Raw genomic sequence first — 25,056 nt, 5'->3', positions numbered from 1 at the left:
AGTTTTGGCATGGCTGTACACTGATTTGAGTGAGGAAAAGGTTCAATTTCAGCTTCTGTACTTGCCGGTATAGGTTTGGTACATCATTGGTGAGCACTTGGTACTGTTGTACAGTACTTTGGAGGGGCAACAGAGCACATTTAAGGTGCTGTCCTAAATCTGCAGCAACCAGATTTTGGTGATTTCATCACATACAGTGGGAGAAAAGTTGCATTTGTGCTTCCGCAGTGGGAGATATACTTTGGGAGAACAACTGTGAGCACTTTGTGTGCTTTTGGTGCAGTGTTTGCACACTTGCAGGGAGTCAGGCATTGACAGGTTGCATATTGCTATGGCAACCATAGGTGAGAGCTCTTCATTGCTTCACATCAAGAAGCTTGAAGGCTCACATAACTATGATATTTGGCAAACCCAGTGCTATAATGTGTTGCTCCAGAAGAAGCAGCACAAGCCTATCAAAGAAAGGGGTGTAAAGCCCGCTTCTCTTACTGCTGAAGAGTGGGAAGATATGGATGAGCTAGCAAGATCCACCATCATGTTGTCTGTGTCAGACACTTTACTTTTCAGCATTCGTGAAGAGAAGACAGCTTGGGGAATGTGGCAGAGATTGCAGGACTTGTATGCCCAGCAAAGTGCCTCAAGCAAAGTGTATTGGTTGAAGAAACTCATAGGTCTTCAGATGAAGGAAGGGGCGTCTATGGCAGCCCATCTAAATGAGTTTAATGGTATTGTCAGCCAGGTTATAAATCAAAAGTTGGCAATGGACGATGAGTTCAAAGCCACTTTTCTCTTATGCACTTTGCCAGAGAGTTGGGACACATTCAGGACAGCCACTAGCAATTCGAATGCTATGCTGTCATATGGAGATGTTGAGGGTGCTCTTCTTCAAGAAGAGATGAACAGGAAAAACAACTCTGTTGGAAAGTCCAATGCAATGAATGCACGTGGGAGATCCCAGCAAAGGGGTAAAAGCCAAGAACGGGGAAGGAGCAAGTCTCGCTCCAAAAAGGACTTGGAATGCCATTATTGTGGCAAGAAGAGACACATCAAAAAGCAATGCTACAAATGGAAAAATGATCAAAAGGAAAAGGGAAAAGGCAAAGACAAAGACAAAGATGAAGCCAAAGATGTAAAGCCAAAGGGCAAAAGTGGAGTCAAGATTGAAGAAATCAATGTGTCGCATGCAGGTGACAGTGAGGATGAGGTCCTATTCACGTCTTCACTTGATGCCCGTTCACTTCTTACAGGAGATGGTCATGGTATGCACTCATGGATCATTGTCACAGGTTGTAGAGACTTGTTTGTCAGGTATACTGCTGGCAATGAAGGAGTAGTTTATTTGGGTGATAACCATGCATGCAAGATTCTTGGCAGAGGTGATGTGAGGCTTGTGTTTTCAGATGGCTCACAGCTTATGCTCCATGATGTCAGGCATGTGCCTGAGATCAAGAAGAACTTGCTTTCTACTGGACAGCTTGATGATGCTGATTATGTTACCACATTTGGTCGTGGAAAGTGGAAAATTAGTAAGGGCTCACTGGTTGTTGCCAGAGGCTCTAAGGTGGACACTCTTTACTTTATGCATGCAGGTGTTTGTCACCATGCTAATGTAAATGCAACCGAGCTGCCGGAAATCTCTATGTGGCATAGCCGGTTGGGACACATGAGTGTCAAAGGAATGGAGCAACTGTCTCGTTTGGGTTACTTGCCTTCTCTAAAGTTTTCAAGTTTTCAGTTTTGTGAGCATTGTATATATGGCAGGCAACTCCAGTGTCCCCACAAGAAAGCTCTTGGACAGAAAGATGCTCAGTTAGAGCTTGTGCATACAGATGTATGTGAGATGCCTCAGCTTTCTTTGGGAGGGGCAAAATATTTTGTGTCCTTTATTGATGATGCCACACGTAAGGTGTGGGTTTATCCTCTTCGTTTGAAGAGTGATACATTCTCGGTGTTTGAGAAGTTTGTTGCTCTTGTTGAGAATCAAACTGGCAAAACACTGAAGGCTTTGCGTTCCGACAATGGTGGAGAGTATATGTCCAAACAGTTTTAGGACTTTTGTGATGCTAAAGGCATCAAGAGGGAGCTCTCTACTCCTTATGATCCTCCACAAAACGGGACAGCAGAGAGGATGAACAGGACCATTCAGGACAAGGTCCGTTCTATGTTGTCACATGCTGCATTACCTCATGGTTTTTGGGCTGAAGCTGTTATGACAGCCGTTCATCTTATAAACAGGTCACCTAACACGAGGCTTGGTGGGAAAGTGCCAGAGGAAGTATGGACAGGGAAGCCTCCGTCATACAAGCACTTGAGAGTGTTTGGTTGCGTTGCGTACGTGCACATACGCAGGGAAATGCGCACCAAACTTGATCCTAAGTCTCACAAATGCATATTCCTAGGATATGGTGACAAAGGTGAAATGGGGTATAGACTTTGGGATCCCGTGAATAGAAAGATTATACGCAGCAATGATGTCATTTTTGATGAAACATGCATGTATAAGGAGCCTGCAAGGCAACAGGAGCCTGACAGAGTCATCTTTGATGATGATGGACATCATGGACAACAACCAAGGGCTGTAAATCAGCCATTACAGCAGCAAAACTAGCCCTTAAATGGTGCTGAAAATGGTCCAAATGGACAGCTAGAGATAGCAGAAGATATCCCTATGGATATACCACAGTTAGAGGAGATACCGGGCATGATTTTTCAGCCTTATGGCATGGAACAGGAGCCACCATGTCACGTGCATCCCGCACTTGGATGCCACGTAGACATTCTGTACAGTAGGTGCAGGACCTGGGATGGTGAACTGGTCCCATGTGAGCCCAGTCCGGGACGAGTCAGCCAGGGATCCATCTCAGTCGTCCGAGGTCAGGTGTGCATGGTCCTGTACATGAGTCCAAGGTCAGGTGTGCATTGTCCTGCACATGAAGCAGTGTCAGTCCGCGCTGTGAGTCTCCCTCTGGAATGATGTCAAATGTGCTGTGTATCTGGTTTGCAACTGGATGCCAGGCCTCTGTAGGCATGTAGTTTGCATGTAGAGATGGGGCCAGCCCATAGGGCTACCCCAGTGCAAGGATTTGCAGCTTGCATACTTAGTCTGGGCATGGGGGAGGTGTAGAACCACCCCCAAGGGGCCAAGAGGGCCCAAGCCTTGCCCACCAGCCAAGGCAAGGGCTGGGAGGGGCTGTCGGCCAGATGTACTACTGCTGGACAGGCAGTCGTCTGGGTCCAAAGCCCTAAACAGCAGCGGCCAGGTGTAGGGAACTGTCCCACACCTCTGCGCAGCATGCCCAGCAGCCAGGGTGCTGCCCAGAAGCATGCGCAGGCTGGACAGGGTCTAATATAGTGTGAAAACAGCATTATTTAAAGTGTGAGAGTATTTTATTAAAATACTCAGTCGTGGGCTGTCCTGAAGCCAGCCGACTGCATGAAGGGAGGGGTATAAAAGCCCAGCCAAGATCTCATTCATCTCATCTCATAATTCACCAAGAGCTCCAAGCAACCAAGGGCCAGGACAGCCAAGAACATTGCTAAAGCTAAGGGGTGAAGGACTGAAGGTCAAGGGCAGGTTTTCCAGCCAAGAAAAGGTCAAGTACTTTGTATTTGTTTCAGATTTACATCATTCTAATAAAGCAAATACACCATCCGTGGTGGGGGCCCTACAGAGGGTAATTGGGACCCAATACTGTGTCCTTCTCCATCTCCCCCTTCTCTCTCTATTTTTCTGCACATCGTCTTTCAGTTTGTGCGTTAATTCCGTCGCGAAAAGAGTGCTGATTTCTGAGTTTTGAAGTACCGATCCTTCTCCGAAGCTTCCGCATATTACAGTGGTATCAGAGCTCACTTCAAGGACAAAGATTCAGCAAAGAAAACGAGAAAATTTTTTCGCTCGTGTGGTTGGTTTTTAGACGCCGGTGGACTACCCCTTTCGGAGTGACTCCTGTCCCTCGAAGGACGGTTGGTTTTTAGCCTCCGGAAGCCTCCGGAAGTCTCCCACACAGATAGTGGATGGTCAGATTGCGTTCCGGAAAGGAACTGCATTTTCCCGCTATGGCGAACTTCGGCGACGAGAGAGAACCAGAACCATGGGACCAGAGTGCACCAGGCAGCCCAGCTAGGGCACCCGGCTTAAGTGTACAAGACATGTTCCAGCAGATGATGCGAGCAATTGCAGACCAGACAACCAAGTTGGATGAGCAGAAGGCGCGGATTTTGGCTCTGGAGGAGCGTTCTCGCTCTCCAGCGTCGCGTTTTCCATCTCCTCCTCCCTCTCCTTCCGTACCCCAGATACCAGATCCTCGTCACAGGGACCCTCTCGAGGGGTCACAGCCGCAGCCAAGCTCCTTGCTTGAGATGCAGTTGCGCGCATTGGAGATTCGACAACGCGAAGACGACGCCATGCGACGAGTGGAACACGAGCGTTACCTCAGAGCCTTGGACGCCAGATTGACACCAGCGGCGCCCTCGAATCATTTTCTCGAGAAAATGAATTTCAGTAAGTATAATGGTAAACTCGATCCCACTACTCTATATTCATGGTTACATCAATTTGAAGCTTACTTTGCCGCAGTTAGGAAATCAGATATTGACAAAGTGATCTTAGCCAGTTGGTATTTGGAAGGTGAGGCCATTCCTTGGTGGACTCAGTGGGCTCATGCCCACACCAGATCAGGTATGGCAGCTTATGGGTGGGACGAGTTCGTCCGTGACCTTAAGCAGCGGTTTTTACCGCCCCACTACCTTGAGCGACTCGAAGACGAGTTCAGGGGTGCGCGTCAGAATGCGCAACCAGTCCTTCAGTTTGCCAATAGAATTTCGACCTTGTGTCTACAATTAGGCTTATCTGATGCGGACAAGAAAGGGCAGTTTTTGTATGGCCTGGACACGCACATCCAATGGGAGGTGCGTATGTTTAGACCAGCCACCTTTGAGGACGCACTCTCGCTTGCGCAGAGTGCAGAAATGAAACACAATGGTGGCAAGCCCAAGACTTCCCAGCCGGCTTCTCCCAAGGCTAACGCTTCGGGGGGCAAAAGCCAGAACCAGACGGGGTCTTCCCCAGGACAGAGCCCGGGAGCCTCTGGCTCCAAGAACTCGAACAATGCGTCTAAGCTTACTCCAGACCAGAAAGCAGAGGCAGGCAAGACAGGTGGCAAGTTGAGTGCTGAGGAGCTTGCTTAGTACAGGAAGGAGGGTAGATGTTACTTTTGTCACACAAAAGGACATACTTCTCGGGATTGTCCGAAGAAGCCTCCAAAGGCCGCCGCCGCCTCCACAGCTTCTGTGGTGAGCACAGCTCCCACACAGACCCCAGTGGCTACCCCTAGTTCTTCAACCCCCGGTGCTTCAGTTGGAGCAATTATTAGGCGGGAGCTCGAAGATAAGCAGAAGGGCGCCCATGACCAGGAGTATGAGCGCAACGAATTGCTCAAGTCCTTTGGCTACATAGGTGGCCAGAGAGTCGTTGTCTTGTTTGACAGCGGCAGCACGGAGGGTGTGATCACGGAAGAGGCCGCTAGGCGTGCCCGTTTCGAGCTAACTCCGGTGGACAAACAAGTTGAGGGTTTTAGCACAGGTATGACAACGAGCGTCAAGTATGAAGCTCTAGGTGCTAAATTAGTCATTCAGGGCATAGAGTTTGTGCGTGACTTTATGGTTGCCCCTCTTGTAGGAGCAGACATAATTTTGGGTATCCAGTGGTTTCACAAGTTCCTTCCTGATGTCAAGTGGGACAAGCACACGTTCCAGATTGATCGGAATGTGTCAAACACCCCGGTGACCATTAAGTGTGAGCCAGGTATTCCAAACTTTCCGCTCATAAGCCACTTGCAGGCTAAGCGAGCAGTCAGGAAAGGCGCACAGTGTGCGATGATTTACATCCAGACAGCCCAGACGGTGGCCAGTGCTTCCGAGAAGTACTCGGTTCTCCATGAAAAGTTCCAGAAGATTTTTCTTCGGGACAGTGTCCCTCCCCAGCTTCCCCCGTCCAGACCAGAGGATCACAAGATTGACCTCCTCCCAGGCTCGGAACCCCCGAGCAAGTTTCCGTATCGCCTTTCTAAGGCAATGGAATCGGAGTTGGACCGCCAACTCCAAGAATTGTTGCAAGCTGGCTTCATCCGCCCCAGCGTGTCGCCATTTGCAGCACCGATCTTATTTGTCAAGAAGAAAGATGGGTCTTCTCGGTTGTGTGTCGATTATCGTGCACTCAACAAGCTGACTATCAAGAGCAGATTCCCGATGCCTCGAATTGACTATATTCTCGAGAGGCTGAATGGAGCTAAGGTGTTCTCTAAATTGGATTTAAAGAGTGGGTACCACCAGGTACAGATTGTAGAGGGGGACATCCCCAAGACAGCTTTCCGTACAGAACGGGCCCACTATGAATTTGTGGTTATGCCATTTGGATTGACGAACGCCCCAGCTACATTTAACCGCATGATGATGCGTATTTTCCGGGAGTTGATTGGAGTGTGTGTGTTCATATTTCTGGACGACATACTCATATTTTCAGCTACAGTTGAGCAGCATGACATTGATGTGGAGAAAGTCCTTAAGTTGCTGGAAAGCAACGAGCTCTATGTCAATGAAAAGAAGTCAGAATTTTATCTGTTCCAGGTACATTACTTGGGATATATAATTAGTGCCGAAGGCATTCGACTTGATCCGGCTAAAGTGGCCGAGATTGTTAACTGGGAAGTACCTCAGACAGCTTATGACATTAGATCATTTGTGGGTATATGCCAGGCATATTCCACCCACATTGACAAGTTTTCTGATCTCTCGGCAGATCTCACCGATCTCCGAAAGGGAGTGAAAACAAGAAGGCAAAAGATTCGAATGACTCCACGAGCGTTGGAGGCATTCCAGAACCTCAAGGTGGCTTTGTCAGAAGTGCCTTGTTTAGCCCTTGCCTCGTGGGACGAACCATTTCAAGTGATCACCGATGCGAGTAACATCGCAATTGGAGGTGTATTGCAGCAGAATGGTCATCCGGTAGCTTACATGTCTCGTAAGTTACTGCCCGCCGAAAAGAACTACTCAGTCTATGATCGTGAACTCCTAGCAGTTATACAGGCCTTGAAACATTGGAAACATTTCCTGTATGGCTGTGACTTCGAGGTTCGCACTGACCATCAGGCATTGCGCTGGATTCAGACGATGCCAAGTGCACAGTGGAGTGATCGACAACATCGCTGGAGTCAGATATTCCAGCAGTTCGGTGGTATGATTGAGTACCTTCCAGGAAAGGCCAATCCAGTGGCCGATGCTTTGAGCAGGAAGGGACAAGTATCTGCGATTCAGACCACTAGACTTGACCTTGTTGGTACAAGACTAGAAGACATGAAGCACACGTACGTGGATTCCGAGGAATTCGGTACGCAGTGGGAACAGGCATTGGATGCCACAGGACCATGCCATTTTCTGATACGCGATGGTTGGCTTTACTACAAAGGCCGACTGTGTGTCATGAAATCATTCCGGGCAGCTCTTCTCCATGATGCCCATGACGCCATTACAGGTGGTCATAGGGGCATGAATTCGACTCTGGAGAAATTAGAACGGCAATACTATTGGCCAAAGATGAGGCGTGATGTGTTTACATATGTACAACGCTGTGACATTTGTCAAAAGGTGAAAGCTCCTCGTGGAAAGAAGATAGGGTTGTTACAGCCTTTGCCAATTCCTGAGGGTCCTTTCCAAGACATTTCAATGGACTTTGTCACAAATCTGCCTCCCAGTCCGAGTAAGCGTAATACACAGTGTTTGACTATTGTTGACAGGTTCAGCAAATTTGTGATGCTTATTCCTTGCAGGGCCAATGTGACCGCCGAGGATGTTGCCCAGCTTTTCATTCGGCATTGGTACCCGATTGGTGGGATTCCTAGGACCATAGTGTCAGACCGAGATGCCAAGTTTACCAGTCATTTTTGGAGGGCATTGTTTGATAATTTTGGTACTAAGTTGAATTTTTCCAGTGCATTCCACCCACAGACAGATGGCCAGACAGAGATATACAACCAGTTGGCCTTTGATGTGCTGAAGTGTTATGTCCACGATCAGCAAGGTAAGTGGGAATCGTTTTTGCCTTTAGTTCAAGCTGTTTTGAATGACTCTTTTTCTTCAGCTATTGGCAGGACTCCATATGAGGCAGCGTTTGGAAGGCCTTTCCAGTCGTTGTTAACCAAGACGTCGTCTTCAGTACCGGAGGCGAACAGAGTGACGGAGTCTTACCAGGAGATCCTCGAGTCCGTTAAAGACAGATTGGCTAAAGCGCAAGAGGCCTACACTCGACAGGCCAATAAAGACCGAAGGGACATGAAGTTTTCGGAAGGAGATTGGGTATATCTTCAGATTATGAAGCAAAGATTAAAGCAGGTGGGCAAGCGATGCCCAAAGTTGTCTTTCAGGAGCTTCGGACCATTCCCCATCCGGAAAAAGATTAATGAGGTGTCTATGCAATTAAAGCTACCTCCGAGTTGGACTATGCACGATGTATTTCATGTCAGTTGGTTAAAGCCATATGCAGGTCCACCCCCTTCAGAGGTCAAAGACGAAGCGGAACCAGACATCATTGATGAAGCAGAAGTAATGGTTCCAGAACAGATCCTTCTGCACCGTTTCAAGCATGGCTCAGGCCGAAGACTACGACAGTTTCTCACGAAGTTTCAAGACCGAGGAACTCATGAAGCGGTATGGCTCGACAAAGAATTTTTCGAAGACTATCCGGCATTATTGACGGATTATTTGGAGGCTATGCAGCTTCCGTCAAGTTAAGCAGAAGGGGATGTCACGTGCATCCCGCACTTGGATGCCACGTAGACATTCTGTACAGTAGGTGCAGGACCTGGGATGGTGAACTGGTCCCATGTGAGCCCAGTCCGGGACGAGTCAGCCAGGGATCCATCTCAGTCGTCCGAGGTCAGGTGTGCATGGTCTTGCACATGAGTCCAAGGTCAGGTGTGCATTGTCCTGCACATGAAGCAGTGCCAGTCCGCGCTGTGAGTCTCCCTCTGGAATGATGTCAGATGTGCTGTGTATCTGGTTTGCAACTGGATGCCAGGCCTCTGTAGGCATGTAGTTTGCATGTAGAGATGGGGCCAGCCCATAGGGCTACCCCAGTGCAAGGATTTGCAGCTTGCATACTTAGTCTGGGCATGGGGGAGGTGTAGAACCACCCCCAAGGGGCCAGGAGGGCCCAAGCCTTGCCCACCAGCCAAGGCAAGGGCTGGGAGGGGCTGTCGGCCAGATGTACTACTGCTGGACAGGCAGTCGTCTGGGTCCAAAGCCCTAAACAGCAGCGGCCAGGTGTAGGGAACTGTCCCACACCTCTGCGCAGCATGCCCAGCAGCCAGGGTGCTGCCCAGAAGCATGCGCAGGCTGGACAGGGTCTAATATAGTGTGAAAACAGCATTATTTAAAGTGTGAGAGTATTTTATTAAAATACTCAGTCGTGGGCTGTCCTGAAGCCAGCCGACTGCATGAAGGGAGGGGTATAAAAGCCCAGCCAAGATCTCATTCATCTCATCTCATAATTCACCAAGAGCTCCAAGCAACCAAGGGCCAGGACAGCCAAGAACATTGCTAAAGCTAAGGGGTGAAGGACTGAAGGTCAAGGGCAGGTTTTCCAGCCAAGAAAAGGCTAAGTACTTTGTATTTGTTTCAGATTTACATTATTCTAATAAAGCAAATACACCATCCGTGGTGGAGCCCTACAGAGGGTAATTGGGACCCAATACTGTGTCCTTCTCCATCTCCCCCTTCTCTCTCTATTTTTCTGCACATCGTCTTTCAGTTTGTGCGTTAATTCCGTCGCGAAAAGAGTGCTGATTTCTGAGTTTTGAAGTACCGATCCTTCTCCGAAGCTTCCGCATATTACACACCAATAGGTGATATGCAGGCTGGACAGCAACCTGCAAATGATGGTCATTGGGTACGGAGGTCCACAAGACCCTCCAAAGCCCCTGATGACAGGTTTGTTCCAGGGGTTGACTACTTGATGCTCACTGACTGTGGGGAGCTCTCATGTTACAAGGAGGCTTTACAGAGGGCAGACAAGGCTCTTTGGGAGCGTGCCATGAAGTCAGAGATGGATTCTCTGCACAATAATGGAACATGGAAGTTGGTGCATTTGCCTGCAGGCAAGAAGGTTTTGTCATGCAAATGGGTTTACAGGCTCAAAGTTGCACCAGATGCAAAGCCAAGATACAAAGCCAGGTTAGTGGCTAAGGGCTTCAAGCAGGAATATGGTGTGGACTTTGAGGAGATCTTCTCTCCAATGGTCAAAATGACCACACTTATAGCTGTGTTAGCTTTGGTTGCGCATGATGATCTGGACTTGATTCAGATGGATGTGAAGACTACTTTTCTTCACGGTGATCTCCATGAGGAGATATATATGCAACAGCCAGAGGGTTATGCAGTGAGTGGAAAGGAGAAGCTTGTATGCAAGCTGAAAAAGAGTCTTTATGGGCTCAAACAGGCACCAAGGGAATGGTATCATAAATTTGATACATTCATGAAATCCCAGGATTTCATGAGAAGTGACATAGATCACTGCTTATACACCAAGAAAGCTTTGGATGGCAGTCTATTGATCCTCATCTTGTATGTTGATGATATGTTGATTGCCGGGAAATCTCGTAAAGAGATGGATGCCTTGAAGAAGAGGCTGCAACAAACCTTTGATATGAAGGATTTGGGTGATGCAAATCACATCTTGGGTATGCGGATACTTCGGGACAGAAATCAGCATGTGTTGTATTTGTCTCAAAAGGAATACATTGGCAAAGTTTTGCAGCGGTTCAATATGGACGGGAGGAAGAAAACTAGTACTCCTTTGCCTCCATATGTGAAACTCAGTGCTATGGACAGCCCACAGTCAGATAGTGGCAGGGCTGATATGGCCAAGATTCCGTATGCTTCAGCTTGTGGCAGTCTCATGTATGCCATGGTTGCTACTAGGCCGGACATTGCATTTGCAGTGGGAGTGGTTTCTAGATACATGGCCAACCCTGGCAAGAAGCATTGGGAAGCAGTGAAAGGTGTCATGAGATACCTGAAGGGCACACAGGATATGTGCATTTGTTTTGGCAAACAGGATGCATTAGTGCATGGTTACACGGATTTGGATTATGCCGGTCATCCAGATAACCGGAAGTCTACTACCGGTTATGTGTTTACATTCATAGGAGGTGCTGTGTCATTGATATCCAGGATGGAGAAGTGCACTGCCTTATCTACTACAGAGGCCGAGTATATTGCAGCCACAGAGGCTTGCAAGGAGGCATTATGGCTATCTCGGTTAGTGGTTGATTTGGGATATACAGGGGATATTCCATTGTTGCATTGTGACAGTCAGAGTGCCATCCAGAGGTGATAGAGAACAAGCAAATTCAGCTTGTTAAGATTCATACAAATGACAACCCGGCTAATCTGTTGACAAAGAGTTTGCCTCTGGAGCGGTTTGCTCATTGCAGACACTTGATGGGCATTGGATGAGGCCAGTTTCAGCCTTGATATCGCCTTGTATATTATCATGTACATGCTGATTTTTTCTTTTCCTTTACTTAAGGGCACTTTGCCTTTAAGTGGGAGGTTGTTGGAGTAAAGGCACTATGCCCACCCTTATAGTGTGTACAAGCCCATAAGTTAAATCACATAGTACACTTAGTACTTTTAATGTACTAAGTGCACTATGTGTACTAGTGCAATATACATGTGTGATAGGGGAGTCACACACTCATCTCTTGGTGAGTTGACTTATCCCCACAACTCTCTCTCTCTCCCTTGTTTCTCTGTGTATGTCTCCCACATGAATAACCCTAATTAACTCTCCCATTCATATATGTGAAAGAGGATCATGGCACTTTGATTATGCTCATTTTTTGTGGATGACATGTTGCTAACTGGGAATGATATGGAGAAAATTTCAGCATTCAAAGCTGAATTGCAAACGTCATTTGAGATGACAGATTTGGGATTATTGCATTATTCTTTGGGCATACAATTTGTGCAGACAGTTGTTGGGATTTATGTACACCAATCAAAGTACATTCAAAAGCTGCTGCACAAATTTGCGTTTCAAGATTGTAAGCCCATCTCTACTTTGATGGAGCCAAGGCTGAAATTGAGCATGTATGATGTTGGAGAGCCATTTTTGATGAGTGTTTATAGCCAAGCCGTGGGCTGCCTCATATACTTATGCAACACACGCCTGGATATTCAGTTTGGGTTTCCCAGTGTAGCAAATTTATGCACAGCCTAGGTACAAAGCATTGGCAAGCAGTGAAGCGGCTCTTTCGCTATCTTCAGGGCTCCCTGGATCTTACATCGGTATATCCTAGGGGGCAACTTGCAGTTACATGCTTACAGTGATTTCAATTGGGCTAGTGACTATGACACATGGCAATCCACTAGTGGGAATTGTTTCTTTTTGGGGCATATCATGCATATCATGGTTGAGCAAAAAGCAGTCCACTGTTGCCACATCTACTTGTGAGACTGAATACAAGGCAGCCTTTACAGCCACAGTAGATTGTGTATGGCTGAGGAGATTGATGACTGCTCTTCGTGAGTGTCAACAGACACCCACCACTATACTCATTGATAGTCATAGTGCTATAGCCGTGGCATGAAACCTTGTGTTTCATGCATGTACTAAGCACATAGAGATTCATTATAATTATGTCAGAGAGAGGATTCATGTAGGGGAGATCTCATTATCTTACTGCTCTACACAGAACAATGTTGCAGATCTGTTCACGAATGCGTTGCCTCGAGAGAAGTTTGAAGCTTTCCGCAAAGCTTTAGGCTTACTCTTCTACATAGAGTGATCTGCTTCCGACCTTGTATAGGTTAACATTGCCACTACAGGGAGGATTTATTGGCATATATGCTATGAGTAGTGCCACATGTGAACATGGGCTAACCAAGGACACTTTTCTCCCTTTGGGTTTTTCCCCTTGGATATCTGGTGTGAAAGGACACCATCATTATTATTGTATTTTGATATTATGGAGTCAACTCCCTAGCTCTACACAATTCTAAGTAATTCTTTTTGTGTGAGCATCATTCACCATCTCAAGTGTACTTGCTGCTGCTGCTGATTCTCTGTGTGTCTCTGCCTATTGTGAAACCCTAACCCTAACAGTTAAGGTATGTAGGATGTCCAAGTCGATGTTGATGTTGATGTCTAGGCACAAGATCTTTTATGTTGAGCACACCACGGGGATGACCCACAAGTATCTCTCACCGGCTAGTACCAGATCCAAAATCCAAGTCCAAGTCCAATGAATCCAAGTCCAATTTCCAATCCCATGTCCAAGTCCAAGTTCCACAAATCTAGATCCAAGTCTAGGTTCCAATCCAATGATCAAGGCCAAGCTCTAGTTCCAATCCATTGATCAAGTCCAAGTTCTAGTTCCAATCCAATGATCAAGTCCAAGCTCTAGTTCCATTGATCAAGTCCAAGTCCAGATCCAAATCCAAGTCAAGTCCATATCCAAGTCTAGATCTAAGTCCAGATCCAAGTCTAGGGAATCCCTAACTTGTACTCCAGGTGTACAAGGGTTGCGTGAAGATGTTGAAGAGTATGATATCCAGTAGTAAACTTGATGCCCTAACTGGAGTAAAAAGCAGACCACAAAGAGGAGTATATTCCAGATCAGTTCACAGTTGGCGTCGCAGAAGAAGACAAACAGTTTCCAGGTGGAGTTGGAGCAGGCGGCGCTAGTGGGCTGGCAGCATTGACTGCTGTTCTTCAAGTAGCGTGCAGGGGCTGTTTGGCGGCTGTGGTTCAGGGGGCTGAGCCAATCAAGGGACAGTGCTGGCAGCAGTAGTAGCAGCAGCAGCGCTTGGCAGTGATTTAGGCAGTGCAGCCAGCACAGGGTGGCTGCAGGCAGTGCTGCTTGTACAGGTGGTGGACAGGTGGTAGGCGACAGGTGCAGCAGCCAGGGAGCGCTGAGGGGTGGGGCTCAGAAAGCAGGCGTCGGCTGGCGCACATAATGCAGCAGCAGAAGTGTACTGGCGCACAGCAGTAGGTGGCGGCGTAGATGGCACGGGGGGCAGGCGGCGGTGACTGTCAGGTGGCTCAAAGGCGGCAAGCGTACAACAAGGTGGCAACACCCTGCAGCTGGAGTTGTTCGATGAAGAAGATGATGTCGAGTCCCAACTTTCAATGATGACCATTCTTAATGATGATGAACTTCACACTCCCTTCAACAATGATGAAAATCTTGGAGAGGTTCATGCTTCTTTTATACTAGTGGAGAGCCTTGCTTTTAGCCAAAAAGCTATGCTTTTGCTTTTACCTTTTTGCCTTTGCTATTCCTTTTTGCTCTTTATAATACTTTATGCAATAAATGTTACTCAAATTTGACCAGCTTTTCCAAAGTTCTATTATGCTTTGCTTTTTGGGCTTCAGGGTATTGCTTTTTGGCCCTAGAGCTGCTTTTTGAAAAAGGGGCTTTTAGCTTTTTGGTCCGGCTCAGTCTCCTCTTGCCAGTCATGCCCCTAGCACGTGGTCAACCTAGTTTGACTTTTTGCTTTTTCCTTATTTTTGACCAAAATTGGTGCTTTTTCTTAATCAATCCTTATGGGCCCTGTCCCCATGTCTTCTTCCACTGTCTGACGTCCGGGCATGGGTTTCGTCATGTGAAATAGAGCTAGGAGGGTCAAAAAGTGACACGAAGTCAGTACAAACTGATCTCATGTACATTCTCCGTGGCCACTAGGAGGGCATACAGGGCACGCCTAGGAGTGCAGGGCAGCCATCGTTTACATTTTGAGCAAGTGGGGCTTCTTGGCAGGTGTCCTTGATGACATTTGATGGTGCTAATGGCCATGTTCCCCTCCCTAGGATATGCCATCTGTGGCCAAGGCTTGGAGGGAGAACATTATTTCATTTTTTTGGTTCCTGTGTATTTGTGAACGTAGTGTAGTGTGGGCCAAGTGCTAGTGTGCTGTTTGGTTGCAAGTCAAAGTTTAACATTTTGCTGGTATGACATGCATGTGTGGTGCATGGTATCAAACCAAGTCTAGTTTGGTGTTTGTGGTGTTCAGATTCTAGTTGAAGTCACGTGTGAATGTGCATGGACATGCACTCATACATTGGCCACTAACACATCGTAGTTTGATGTATAAATGTGTAGGTATTTTTCGGTTGGCATTGAACCCAACATGCCTCTATGGATTTCGATAATGAGAATTTGATTGTGAATGTGTTGTTGTCTCAGTGCCGGGTTCATTCTCTTGGCGCATGCGATCAGCTTTGCTAGGTTCAGTGTTGGGTGCAACATTTGGTGTACCTCTAGGTGAGCTTTGCTATGCAAGGTCTCTATGTTTTGCAAACATGAGCTGGGGCTTTATTCCAAACTTATGCCCAAGTTGCTCTGATGTGCTACATCAGGTTTCCTTCAGTCAACCCTCAATGAGCAGCTGGAGAAAAATAAGATGGAGGACATGACTCCCTCAGCTCAGCATGATCAACAGGGCAGTGCTGCTCAACATGATGCCGTTGGTGATGCAATTCGACGTCTTGAGGAGAGGGTTTCTTCAAAGAAGTGAAATATGCTAACAATCGGTCATATGCTACAGTTAAAGGGTTTTAGTACCGGCATTAGTGAAGAATGATGTTTAAAAAAAGGATCAAGGGGCAGTAACCTACACACACAGTAACATGTTGGGATGAGAGTTGAACCGGGATGACTGCTTGCTTTGCAACCGAGGTCCTTTTTCACTAGCTAGTCAGTGATGTTAGCTTTGAATCAATATAAAGTCATTACTCACACTGAGGAGTACATGAGTTTGTTTGTATATTTTGAAGACTGTAAGCTTTGCAGGTGGATACTTGTCAACCAAGTTAAGGAATTATTGTTCATGCATACGTGTAGAAGTATGAATTTGTTTACTTGCTATTCGTGCATTTTCTAAGTTTTGCATTGCTTTTTCAGTTCACAATCCCTGAATGTTTAGCATGCAGGCTGATGCCCCACTCAAGACTTATTGACTTCTTGCCTTTCACTCCAGACTCTTGTTCTAAACAAGAAGGGAGAGTCACCACTGGGAATTGTAGGTAAACTGATTTTATTGGGATGGGGTGCAAGGACAAGGGCATGCATTTGACCTCGTCACAAAGACAGTCACCATTGGGAATCCTAGGGAAACTGGTATTCGTGAGAAGTGCAAGGACAAGAGCATGCATGTGATGCTGGGTGCTAAGCAAGATGGTGAAGCCAAAGATAATTGGACTTAAAGTGATGGGTCTGAATATAGGTGGTGGAGCTTTATTCGTGTTCTAGGATGCATGGGATTTTTTGAAGCAGTAACCTTTGCATCAACGCTTGGCAGGACATTAGCCATGATTATATTTAGCCTGTTGTAAGAGTGTCAAGGAAGGCAAAGGAGTTCCATTATCAATTACCACACACACACATAGAGGCACCCCCCCCCCCCCAAAAAAAAAAGCGCATGTACATGCACGCATAGAGGCACCCCCACACCCCTCGCAAACTTTGTGTATGTGTGTGTGTGGGGCAGGGGGGGAATAGAGATGTATTTTTATGCGCGAGTGTGCGCACACACTTTTTTTCGTGAAACCATTGCTTCATTAAGGAATGTATGGTACATTCATAGCTGTCCTAAGGTGGGCATCTACTACCCAGATATCAGAAATAGTAGGAAAACACTTCCAATAGTTGAGAGGAAAGATCTCCGAGGTCAAAAGAATCTCGGAGTGAAAGGTAAAGAGACCTCCTGAAAAAAGTGAAGCATATGATCTCCTCATGGCAGAAAATCAGTAGATTTCGTGCATGATAGATTGAACACAAAGCCAAGTATCTAGTCCAGGAAAGGAAAATTGAGTAATCTGGCAAAGGCGAAAGGCGCTCAAACATGTCGGGAAATCGCACTCTCAAGTGCCCTGATATCTAGGAGAGCACGAGAAGAGGGGCATCCCCATAACAAATGAATAATTGTCTCTTGGCAATGAGAACAACTCTTGCAAGAGGCAGGTGCAATGTTTCTCTTAGCTAAGAAGGTGCCAACAAGGAGTGCACCCACAATGCATCTCCACAAGAAAAGTTGTCGTTTGAGAGAGAATTTTCTCTTCCAAACTATGGTCAAAGAAACCTTCCTCTAGCAAAAAGGTTTGTTTACATGCCACAATTGATTTGCATGTGTTTGTATCCAAGGTGGAGGGAGCAAAAGTTTATAAGCTCTAGTTGCCGTGAGGTGAGTTAAGAGAAAGTACAGTAACCTCGAAGCTTCCTTCTCAAGTGGAGGCACCGGCTGAAAATCTTGTAATATAGAAATTACTTCGTGTCATGCATGCCTAGATTCATCAACATCATCTAAGCATTTGCCAAAGTTGGAGAGGAAATACGCTTTTTTTGGGTTGTAGTGCAGTCAATGAGTATTGGAAAGCCCTGCTCCAATGAATACTTTCTTTTCGCAAAGAGTTGCCTCCATCTTGAGTGTCCAACCAAGAAAGGTGACAAAGAAGCATTTGCTAGTCATGTATAAGCGTGGTGGAATAATTGAAGCTTACAATCCGGCCTTCAAATCTTCCAAATATGATGTCTTGTTGGGAAACTATCCAATCCCCAAAAGCCTTTGTTTTCATTGTCGCAATCAAATGTGCCGACATCAAAGTCCAAGGTTGCTTTTGGTGAAGGAATTCAAGAAGTAGAGTTGTCTTTCTTGCAATGACATGGTAGTGAATATTGAGTATATTTAGAGCTCCATGTATTTTGGGAGTGAATACAAGTTCTTTTTTGAGCAATCTGATGGCCTTTCTATTTGTTTTTTTCTGCCATAAACATTCCAAAGCTTTGGACATGAAACTATCAGTATCCTTATTTGACTAAGGCACAAGAGGCAAGTGGAGCTAAACATAGGCCATGATAATGGATTGGAGAATGCAAAGACCATGTCAATAGTTTTCAATACTCAATCTTGTGATTCAGCTTATACATAACCCATTGCCTTTCTTGCTTCAGACACTTTCCATCCGATAGGATATCCAAGATGTTGCACTATCTAGTGTGGAGGCAATATGAGTCCTGGCGAAAGAATGGAATGCCAATCACATTCTTGAAGAGCCAATAGCTTCGACTTAGTGAAATTAACCTTCAATCTGGCAACTAATCCGTATAGCTTCAACGCATCCATGATTGCATTGACATCATGTTGTGTGTTCCTTGGAAAGAAGAAGGAATCATCTGCATATGATTGACTAACAAATTTACTGGGTCCTGTAATGTCAATACCATGTAGCCTTCCTTCTCCTTGGCATTCGCCAAGTGCTTCTCGGTTCCTAAAAGCTAGGCAGGTGGTATTGGCCCTCTGACTTCTCTCCGGGGCTTTACTCCCGTCGAAGATCTCACCGGTGTTATGGTTGGGACCATAATAAGATAAGAGTTGAGAGGTCCCACATTTTTTTTCGGGAGTCTTCCGTCCCCAATAGATAGGTAATCTGGTCTTTGTAAACGAAAGGAGGGAGAAGTGGCACTTGGGCTAACCATGATGTGCTTGAGATACTTGAGATGCTTGCTTGAGGCACTTTCCATTCGATAGGATATCCAAGATGTTGCACTATCTAATCTGGAGGCAATATGAGTCCTGGCCAAAGAATGGAATGCCAGTCACATTCTTTAAGAGGCAACATCTTCGACTTAGTGAAATTAACCTTCAATCCAGCAACTAATCCATATAGCTTCAACACATCCATGATTACATTGACATCATGTTGTGTGTTTCAATCTAGCAGCTAATCCATATATCTTCAATGCATCCATGATTGCATTGACATCATGTTCTGTGTTCCTAGGAAAGAAGAAGGAATCATCTACATATGCTTGACTAACAAACTGATTGGCTTGTTAATACCATGTAGCCTTCCTTCTACAATCAAATTGTCCATGTACAAGAGCATTGGGTGAGTAGCTATTGCACAAAGCAAGGCACTTAGTGGACATTCCTGTCTCACGGATTGTCCAAGCTTCATGGAGCAGAGAGTTCATGTCCAATAATACATGGAGTAGAGAGTTCATTTCCAAAAATACATTGGGCTATCCCTTCCTTATACAACTAGTATATGATATTCCTCATTTTTGAACCAAAACCCATTTTGTCCACCATCATCTGAGCTATGAATTGTCATTGACCTGTGTCAAATGCCTTTTCAATATCTATTTGCATTATGAGTACATCCTGATTTGTGTATTTAGCATATTCAATTCCTATGTAGACATTGAATATGTAGGCGTTTGCAATGTTATACATGATTTATCGCTTAGGCACAAAACCATATTGAGCAAGGTGCAGCCCATCATTAATGACATCTTTCAATCTGTTGAATGACGAGCATTTTAGCAACTAAGTTTGGCATTGAGGGTGGGGGGCTTGAGTGGATGTTGGTGGGCGCTAGTGGGCGGTGGGTTGGGTGGCTATTGAGAGGGGGAAGCTCCATGGTTGTGTGAGCAAGGAGCGTGATGAGGGTACTGAGGGCGAGGTTGCGGGGCATGAGTGTCATCACGGGTGGGGGGCTGTTGCTATGGGTCGTCATTGTCACATCATCGTCATTTCCGTCATCTTCCACTGGGGTAGTGTGCAGGTTGTTTGGAGAAGAAGAAGGCTTTAGTCTAGCAAGCCTCTTCGATCATAAGGTCTTGGGGGGAAGCCACATGTGAGTCATCAGTGTATTATGGCGGTGGCTACAATGATCTCTATTTGATGGTAGATCTTGTTGTACAATACAAGGAGGCATTGGGGGGAGTATGGTTTGATGGCACGGCGATGAAGAGCTTTGTAGGTCATGTAGATGTCAGGCCATCCTTGCCATTCCATGTAGGCAAGGGCAATGACTGACTTGGAGGAAGCATATGGGTACGAATAGAGGCCAAGTGGTACGGTGAGCTCGATGGATGCATCGGCATTTGTGGCTTGTCCGTGCTCCACGAGGTGGCCCAAGTGTAGAGGTTGGTAGTGAGGATGGATGGGAGGGTGAAGAGGATTGTGGTGTCATCAAAGGAGATTTGGCTCTAGAGGAACAAGTAGTTGATGGAGTGCAGAGGGATTTTGGTGATGAGGTAGAAGAGGATATAGGATGTGATGGGCTCCTCGAAAAAGATATTGTGTTGAAGAAGGTTTAGCTAGAGGGCCCGAAATTGAGCTCGAGGATGTTGGCAGGGTTTTGGGGTGGATAGGAGGGTGGGAAGCTCAGTGGGGAAGAATCCATCAAGGTGTCGACCTTGCATTCTATTTCGATGGATGCTTGCCCCAGAGCTATTGGCTGCGCTTGGCTACCATGCTCAGCTGCTCGTAGCTGTGCATCTTTTTATGCCATCTTCTCCGTGACGTGCTTGTAGGCATCAAAGAAGGTGCAGATATGGTGGCGGCCGTCTTGGGAGACTTGGGTAATGCGGCGCATCTCTTGGGCTTCCCGCCAGGTGAGGGAGAAGTTGGCATGGGCGATCTTGGCATCTTCTTGGGCTGTGTGGAGCTGTGCATGTAGATGGTTGTTGAGGGCCTCAGCGAGGCTTTTCTCCCGATTTTGACGAGCCAGACTTACAGTTGTGCATTGGTGTGTAGAGTGGCCTGGAGGTCCAATTGGCTTTGGATAAGATCGGCCCTTGCCAAGAGCATGGTCGACTGTGAGGGCATGACTTGCTCGTGTTGGTGCTGTATATAATCTATCATGGAAGTAAGGAGCTCCCTGGCTAGATTTGAGAAGCTTGCAAAAAAAATCTGGGAGAGCACCTTGGGAGGTGCAAATACCTTCGAAGAAGGCTTGTTAGGAGTGAAAACATCCATCCTGCACCCAACAGAATGTGTCCATGGTATGACATTGAGATGTGGAGGGGGATGTAGAGGGGCCTTTGTCGGGGGGCGAGCTGGCAAGGATAAGGGGAGGGGTTGGCCGCTTGGGGTGCTAGGTGAGGAGTATAGGAAGTTTTCCTCTAGGAATTGGGAGGTCTTGTGAAGCTCTTCCTCTTCGGCCACCTTAGGTTATGTCTCTTCTTCCTGAGTGTCGAGGTGTTGGTGCTTGGACACAGGGCCATGGTGGGAGAAGGCTAGGGCTCAAAGATGGAGTGAGGTATACTTGCATCCCCCTACAAGTGGACGGGTTTGGGTAACTCCTCCCAACCTGTTGTTTGCATGATATAGAACTTTGGTTAGAATGGATGAGGTTGCTAGCTTGCCTTGTGGGTTCAAATAGATTGCATGGAGCTCCTTGTGTAGGTATTCTGCCCAATTGATACACACGTAGGGTTGCTCTATCCTTAGAAGCTGGAGGGCATCTTTGACCAAATCTAGATTGAGGTGTAGTGTGAGGGGGGATCCTTCTGAGTCTAGTACCTGCCCTGTTTCTCTTCTCTCATTGTAAGTCTCAATGAAGTACAGCCCCTTTCCTATATGCAAACCCTAATTGTCTACATAGTGATCTGGCATCCAGTATCATACCAGATACACAGAACCACTGACATCATTCCAGAGGGAGACTCACAGCCTGGACTGGCACTCTTTCATGTGTAGGACAATGCACACCTAACCTTGGACACATGTGCAGGACAATGCACACCTGACCTCAGACGACTGGAATGGAACCCTAGTTGACTTGTCCCGAACTAGGCTCACATGGGATCAGTTTTCCATCCCAAGTCCTCCACCTTCTGTACAGATATATCTCTACGTGGCATCCAAGTGCAGGATGCACGTGACAAGTCTCAGAACCTGGCGCCCAGCTCGAAGACTACTATTGGGCTATTTATGCATCCTCCTTGACATATACAATCTCCAAAGGGTCTCGACAAAGGGAGTTAGCAAAGTGGGAAGGGTCCTTGCCATAGCTGTAGGAAAAAATGTATATTTCCTTAGAGATGCATAGCAATAGCCATCAAAACGACCTCGGCTTGAAGCAACCGCCCCATCGACACTGAGTCTAGACACAATCTCAACCAAAGTTGGAGCTGAGCATGCCACTAGTAGCAATAGGATAGAACTGCAGAGTTACCAATTATTTAGTGGAATGTTGGTGCAAGCCATCCACTACATTGGCCCTTCCCAATAACACAATCGCAATGACCCGCCCATCCACATCAATATGATAGAAGCATAACAACACTAAACTTGTCGAGAACTTCCTCTTTCATCAACATTTCCAACTATTCCACGAAGCTCCACTTTGAAAAATATGCACCACCTCGATAGAAAAAGCAAGAAGAACCTTTGAGGCCAACCTACGGGACCTTTGGTGGCAACCAAAGCCATGTACACGTAGTCTCTTTCCATAAAGGAGGGGAAACCATGTGAAACAAGCACCATAGACATAAACATCTATTCTAAGTCGGGTTCAACAAAACAAAAGCCTTGTGCCATCAAGGGAACACTCAAAGCATGAGAACAAGCGATGAAAAACACCAAGAGCGTGCTAATGGTGTCATGTAAATATTGTAGAACTACCTTCTTAGCTTGCTTAATTTTATTTTTTGTGTAAGTGCCACAAACATAAAAAGGTTAGTGTAAATATATACCTAGATGAATCCAAGATATACGAAAGTGCAATTTATAACCTCATGGTAGTCATCCATAAGACAATAAACCATCAACTCCATCATGCATAGTATGGACTAGATGCTATGACATCCCCACTAACGTCATCAGTGCCCAATAGTGGGTGTAGAACTTGGTATCAATATGTACTCCCACACACATACCCACGCTCACACACAACATACATTCATACAAAGGTCTGTGTACTGAGTTTCTGTCAAGATATCACGCCATGTTTGGCATATTGTTGCTTTAATCCATTCCCTGATCCAGAACCACATTTTGAACTAGAAGCTTGTCAAACACTTGTGCATTCAACGTCCACGGCCAAATTGTATACACCTCAACAAATCTGCTCATTGATAACACAGCAAGGACTCTGAATGCTACTTACGAGGCATTGCCTTGCCCGTTATGATCTTAACGTATGAACGAATCGAATATTGCAAAGTGAAAGCAACAGTGCATGACAGAAAGTTATAGAGAGAGGTCTTCAGAAATCCCACAAGCAACAGTGCTTTCCATTTTGAACGCATTTTTGTTTCGAAATAGAAGCCAACGATGAGGTTGCAAGGATACTAACAATTTTCTTTAGAGAAAAAACATGCAAGACTTGCACTCAATAGACCACACCATTTTTCTTTTCAAACGTTTCCCAATGATAAAACACAGGATGAGTTGTGTAAGGAGGTAGTCATAACATTGCAAAAAGTAATCACTGCCAATTGCTGAGGAATAAATTTCCAACATTTTCAATGGACCAGACCATTTTTCTTTTCAAACGTTTCCCAATCATAAACACGACCTGTGTAAGGTGGGGTAGTTATAACATCACAAGAAGTAAGCCAATCGCTGAGGAATAAATTTCCAACATTTGACATATTTAGACTCTGTTTGATTTAAGGGTCACCTTGCTATGCCATAGTATTAGGCGCTGCTTTACAACAAAAGCTGCTCCCCGAATATTATGAAGAAACAGGAGTCAAGCTCTTACTGCACAACAACAATCTTGAGACAATACCTCATGCACTTCTGTTTAGCTCTTCAGCAAGGTTCTTGCTGGACCGATTGTATTTCATATGACTTTTTACAAGATGCCCTGCAGCTAAAGCTGACATAAGGGACAGCTCTCCAGCCAGAACAGCTCCAGCAACCACCCTTGCAAGCTTCTGTGCATTAGCACCAGGTAAATCCATGTTTGCTCCTTTCACTCCCAAGAGGTTCAAGCATGCAGATTGTGATGCCAACTGTGTTCCACCTCCAATTGTACCAACCTGCACATCAAAGTACAACCCACCATCAGAACGTGATCACAAGTCATCTTTAGTCAATATTAGAAGAAGGCACCCTGATCCTCCTCACCTCCACAGATGGCATGGTGACAGAGACATGCAAGTCATGCCCACCATTCGTGGGCTCCATCATTGTGATACAATGAGAACTCTCCACATTCTGAGCAGGATCTTGACCTGTTGCAATGAATATTGCAGACACAATATTGGCAGCGTGGGCATTGAAACCTCCAAGGGCCCCTGCAATCGCAGAGCCGGATAGATTCTTCACTGTGTTGAGCTCTACTAAATCAGACACAGATGTCTTTAGCACCTTAGCAACTACGTCTCCTGTGATAACAGCCTCACAAACAACAGACTTCCCACGCCCATTGATCCAATTTACAGCGGTTGCCTTCTTATCTGCACAAAAATTTCCTGTACCACATTCCACAGGGCCTGGTAAGTAAAAACAAAATAATGAGGGTCATTCCTGACTCGATGCTTCCCACTTATACCTGAGAGACTCAAAATTTCCATGTCAGGGAACACATCATGAAGGTAATCCAAAACATTCTGTACACCTTTGGAGACCATATTCATTCCCATAGCATCTCCCGTTGAGCAACTAAAACGCAGATACAGATTGCGGCCAGCCAAGGCACATTGGATATACTGTAGCCGTGCAAATCTACTTGTCCTGATCAATATACAGACAAAATGAAAGAATGAGCAGTGCTTTGTATAGCAAAGTACTTCCTGTCACCATACATGAGGAGATGATGGAACATTGCTCGAAGTACCTGTTGAAAAGTACGCTCAAAGTCTCAAAATTGCTGGTGTCCTCAATGTAGAACTTCAACTCAGCAGCACGCTGGGCTCTGTCAAAGCGGACTACAGGTGCCCTTGTCATGCCATCTCTAAGGAGAGTGCTTGTTACGCCTCCCGATAGATGCATAGCTTTGCACCCTCGGTTAGTGCTTGCCACAAGGCAACCTTCCGTGGTGGCCATAGGTACCATATATTCACATCCATCGAGCAGGAGAGGTCCTGCTACACCAACAGGTAATTGAACATGTCCAATAACCATTTCACAGCACTGTCCAACCACAGACGAGTAATCAAAACCGCCAAGAGGGAGATTCTCCAGTGACCTTCCAGTCATTAGCTCTACCGCTCTTTTCCTTATAGATGCTGCCCTCTGCGCATCTCCCACACTTGTTTC

At 46.1% G+C, this 25,056-nt stretch overlaps 2 protein-coding genes across 6 annotated transcripts in view; one reads left to right on the top strand and one right to left on the bottom strand.

The window, feature by feature from the left end:
- LOC147616159 (Mitochondrial import inner membrane translocase subunit Tim17/Tim22/Tim23 family protein) overlaps positions 1 to 15,886 on the top strand; it is a 50,894-nt gene extending 35,008 nt beyond the window's left edge. For all 3 annotated transcript variants that reach the window (XM_086778790.1, XM_086778789.1, XM_086778791.1), the window contains exons 5-6: positions 15,243 to 15,320; positions 15,416 to 15,886. In XM_086778790.1, coding sequence (XP_086634916.1) covers positions 15,243 to 15,320; positions 15,416 to 15,573 — 236 coding nt within the window. In that variant the 3' untranslated portion in view covers positions 15,574 to 15,886. The remainder of the gene's footprint in view (positions 1 to 15,242; positions 15,321 to 15,415) is intronic.
- A 7,388-nt stretch (positions 15,887 to 23,274) lies between these two features.
- The window catches only part of LOC147616158 (3-hydroxy-3-methylglutaryl coenzyme A reductase 1-like), a 3,170-nt gene continuing 1,388 nt past the window's right edge, over positions 23,275 to 25,056 (bottom strand). For 2 of the 3 annotated variants that reach the window (XM_086778785.1, XM_086778787.1), the window contains exons 2-5: positions 24,635 to 25,056; positions 24,350 to 24,531; positions 23,923 to 24,269; positions 23,275 to 23,834 (exon numbers count right to left, since the gene is read on the bottom strand). The exon at positions 24,635 to 25,056 is cut by the window's right edge and continues 546 nt beyond it. In XM_086778785.1, coding sequence (XP_086634911.1) covers positions 23,583 to 23,834; positions 23,923 to 24,269; positions 24,350 to 24,531; positions 24,635 to 25,056 — 1,203 coding nt within the window. In that variant the 3' untranslated portion in view covers positions 23,275 to 23,582. The remainder of the gene's footprint in view (positions 23,835 to 23,922; positions 24,270 to 24,349; positions 24,532 to 24,634) is intronic. The other variant, XM_086778788.1, reaches the window with a different exon arrangement.

The sequence above is a fragment of the Cibotium barometz genome, chromosome 39, assembly GCF_041138505.1.
Source record: "Cibotium barometz isolate CiBa-2024 chromosome 39, ASM4113850v1, whole genome shotgun sequence".
NCBI classification, from domain to species: Eukaryota; Viridiplantae; Streptophyta; class Polypodiopsida; order Cyatheales; family Cibotiaceae; genus Cibotium; species Cibotium barometz.
This window is presented reverse-complemented; position numbering and strand designations above follow the sequence as displayed.